The 2500-nt window shown below is 49.5% G+C and overlaps 2 protein-coding genes across 13 annotated transcripts in view; both read right to left on the reverse strand.

Moving 5' to 3' along the window:
• Nucleotides 1-2500, reverse strand: part of LOC126577598 (high affinity cAMP-specific and IBMX-insensitive 3',5'-cyclic phosphodiesterase 8) — a 403282-nt gene that overhangs the window by 384069 nt on the left and 16713 nt on the right. The window lies entirely within an intron of this gene.
• Nucleotides 1-2500, reverse strand: part of LOC126577592 (supervillin) — a 133988-nt gene that overhangs the window by 1134 nt on the left and 130354 nt on the right. For 9 of the 10 annotated variants that reach the window (XM_050239334.1, XM_050239333.1, XM_050239336.1 and 6 more), the window contains 2 exons: nucleotides 1590-2500; nucleotides 1-584 (listed from right to left, as the gene is read on the reverse strand). The exon at nucleotides 1-584 is cut by the window's left edge and continues 1134 nt beyond it; the exon at nucleotides 1590-2500 is cut by the window's right edge and continues 1584 nt beyond it. In XM_050239334.1, coding sequence (XP_050095291.1) covers nucleotides 345-584; nucleotides 1590-2500 — 1151 coding nt within the window. In that variant the 3' untranslated portion in view covers nucleotides 1-344. The remainder of the gene's footprint in view (nucleotides 585-1589) is intronic. The other variant, XM_050239337.1, reaches the window with a different exon arrangement.

Consider the following 2500-nt stretch of genomic DNA (forward strand, 5'->3'; position numbering starts at 1 on the left):
AACGTATTTGTGAGTGTGTATTGTTTGTTTTTCTTTCTATCTCACTCTCTCTCTCTCTCTCTGCATAAAAAAATGATCGGGATCTTCAATAACATAAAACAAATCTACGCATTAAAAAAAGTGATACGGAAACCTATAACATAGACAGATTGGACAGGCTGAATAAACTTATCACGATCTCGCGCTCAACGAACAACACTAACACGGGGTGGGCGGTGGACTGACTCCTGAGACTGGGGATCATCGTAGGATAATATTTAAAAAAAAAAGAAGATCGTTCGATCGATCGAAAACTAAAATCAAATTCAAACATTAAATCACTTCACTATGGAGCACACACACAATTAGAACAGTCCACGTTCCTTCTTCAGCTTCGTCTGCTTCCAGGCGGGCAGCTGCTCGTAGTCACCCTTCTTCATGCCGAGCGCCTCCGGATAGTCCAGCTCGTGAAGGTACAGCTCTAGCTTGGTCGGATCGACACCCTCGGGAAGCGGCCGCTCCAGCAGCACGGCCAGCGGGTACTCTTTGCGCGTCAGCAGCGATAGACTGTCGTAGATGGGCTGTGGGGTCGACTTACGACCATCCTGTAAACGGGTGGGGAGCGCGTGAAGGTGGAGAGCAAAGAAAACTTCGATTAGTAATCTGGATGGTGGAAGTGTTGAACTGAAGCACTAGTTGGTGGAGATAGTTTTTAGTCTCTGCAGTTATCCTAGATCGAATCCTGCTTTTTGTTCAACGCAACGGTCACTCTGATACTGAGAACTGCATTAAATTTGATTCTACTTCAGCCAACGACAATCTATGATTTTGTTTGTCGCAGCTTTCTTTGATCTAAGGTCCCATTCAGTAGCAACCGTTTTATGAGCTGCTGTTGCAGTCCCGTGTTGCTAAGGTACATCAGTTCGTTTTCAAAACTCTTATTTTCAAATGAAATGGCCTATCTGCGTGCTGTTTTCTTTGTGCAAATTCTGTCGAAAGTCCCTAAGATATCTAATCTTTCCAACTGTTACGTGACTTTATCACAACGATTGTTTCGAATCAAACAAATAATTGTTAGTACTTCACCAAGAGGGCATCTAGAGGTGACCGTCACTTCGATGAAGTTCGCACAATTTCTTTTACTGCTATAGCGTAGAGGAAATTCTACGATAAGCACATTGCAAACACGATAAAAACACAATCTTATCGCATTTCGCAATATCTGAAACGTCGTGTCACGATCACTGCCACGATGAAACGAGCTGTTTTGAGGCCAAAAGACACTCGGAGCTGACTCTTTCCCTGAAGTGTTCTAAATGCTACACCACTTATGGCTGGGATGCAGAGAAATGCATCTTAGTAGGCTGCGTAAAGCCGTTCCGGATGAATGACATTGATGCTGTTAGGCAGATGGTTGGGGGCTAAAAATAACAAAAGCGCAATCAAGGGATACAACACAATCAACGGGGTCGGGGAGCATATGACCACAACACCGCAGTGCACTGCAAAACAACATTGAGATCAAGCGCAGCTTACCCGCACATGCCGCGCGGCGTCAGAAAGATCGAGGCTGGAAAGGGAGAGGGGGGGTAGACCACGGAAGCACCTACCTGCACATTGATTTCGGCAACATCGTCCCGCTGAATCCACTCCGGGAACATGGCGATGAACTCGAGCGGTTCCAAACCTGCCCACACGACGAACCCATTAACGATGTCCGACTCGAGCGCTCGGTCCTGTTCCTCCTCGCTGTAGCCCGGCGTCAGCACCGGCTTGGCGTCCACCTCATCGATGCCCTCATCGTTACCATTTTCATCCTGCATCACACTGCCACCATTGCCGTTGCCATTACACGACACCGTCGAGCTTTTCGGACCCTTGCCGAGTGCCTGCTGCTTTGCTCTCCAGTACGAGACGGCCGTTTCCATCGCAACGCGTCGTTCCATCTGCCAACGGTTCTCACCCGATCGGTTGCTATCGAAGCTACTGTGATTCGTTTCACCACCACCGCTAGCACCACTGTCGCTGCCATTGTCGCGACTACCACCACCATCCTCGTTCGGCCACCAGCCCTGCCACAGCCACAGAACATGACCATTATCGATCAAGAAGATCGTTGGCTGCCGGGCAGAGTAGAGATCATCCTGGCGGAATGGATATGCCGTCGCACGGTCCTGCATCCGCAATGCCGACTGTAGCTCCGTTGCCTCAAAGTTACCATTGTTGATGCTGGTCAGATGGAAGATGCGCGGTGTGTAATCGTAGCGCTGCGTCGACCCGAGCAGACTGTGATAGTGATGCCGATTCTGACCACCGACCGCATCGAAGAACTCATCCGACTCTTGGCCTTCATTCAACTGAACCGACGACAGATTGCTGACCGTCGCGTTGTCGAACAGCTCCGGACTTTTGTGCTCGAGCACCTGCTTCAGTACTTGCTCACCGACCTCCTTGGCGTGCGGCAGCGCTTTACAGCCTTCCCATAGCACCACTCGTCCACGGGTACCGTGGACCAGCAAGA

This window comes from Anopheles aquasalis, chromosome 3 (genome assembly GCF_943734665.1).
Source record: "Anopheles aquasalis chromosome 3, idAnoAquaMG_Q_19, whole genome shotgun sequence".
In the NCBI taxonomy this organism is placed as follows: domain Eukaryota; kingdom Metazoa; phylum Arthropoda; class Insecta; order Diptera; family Culicidae; genus Anopheles; species Anopheles aquasalis.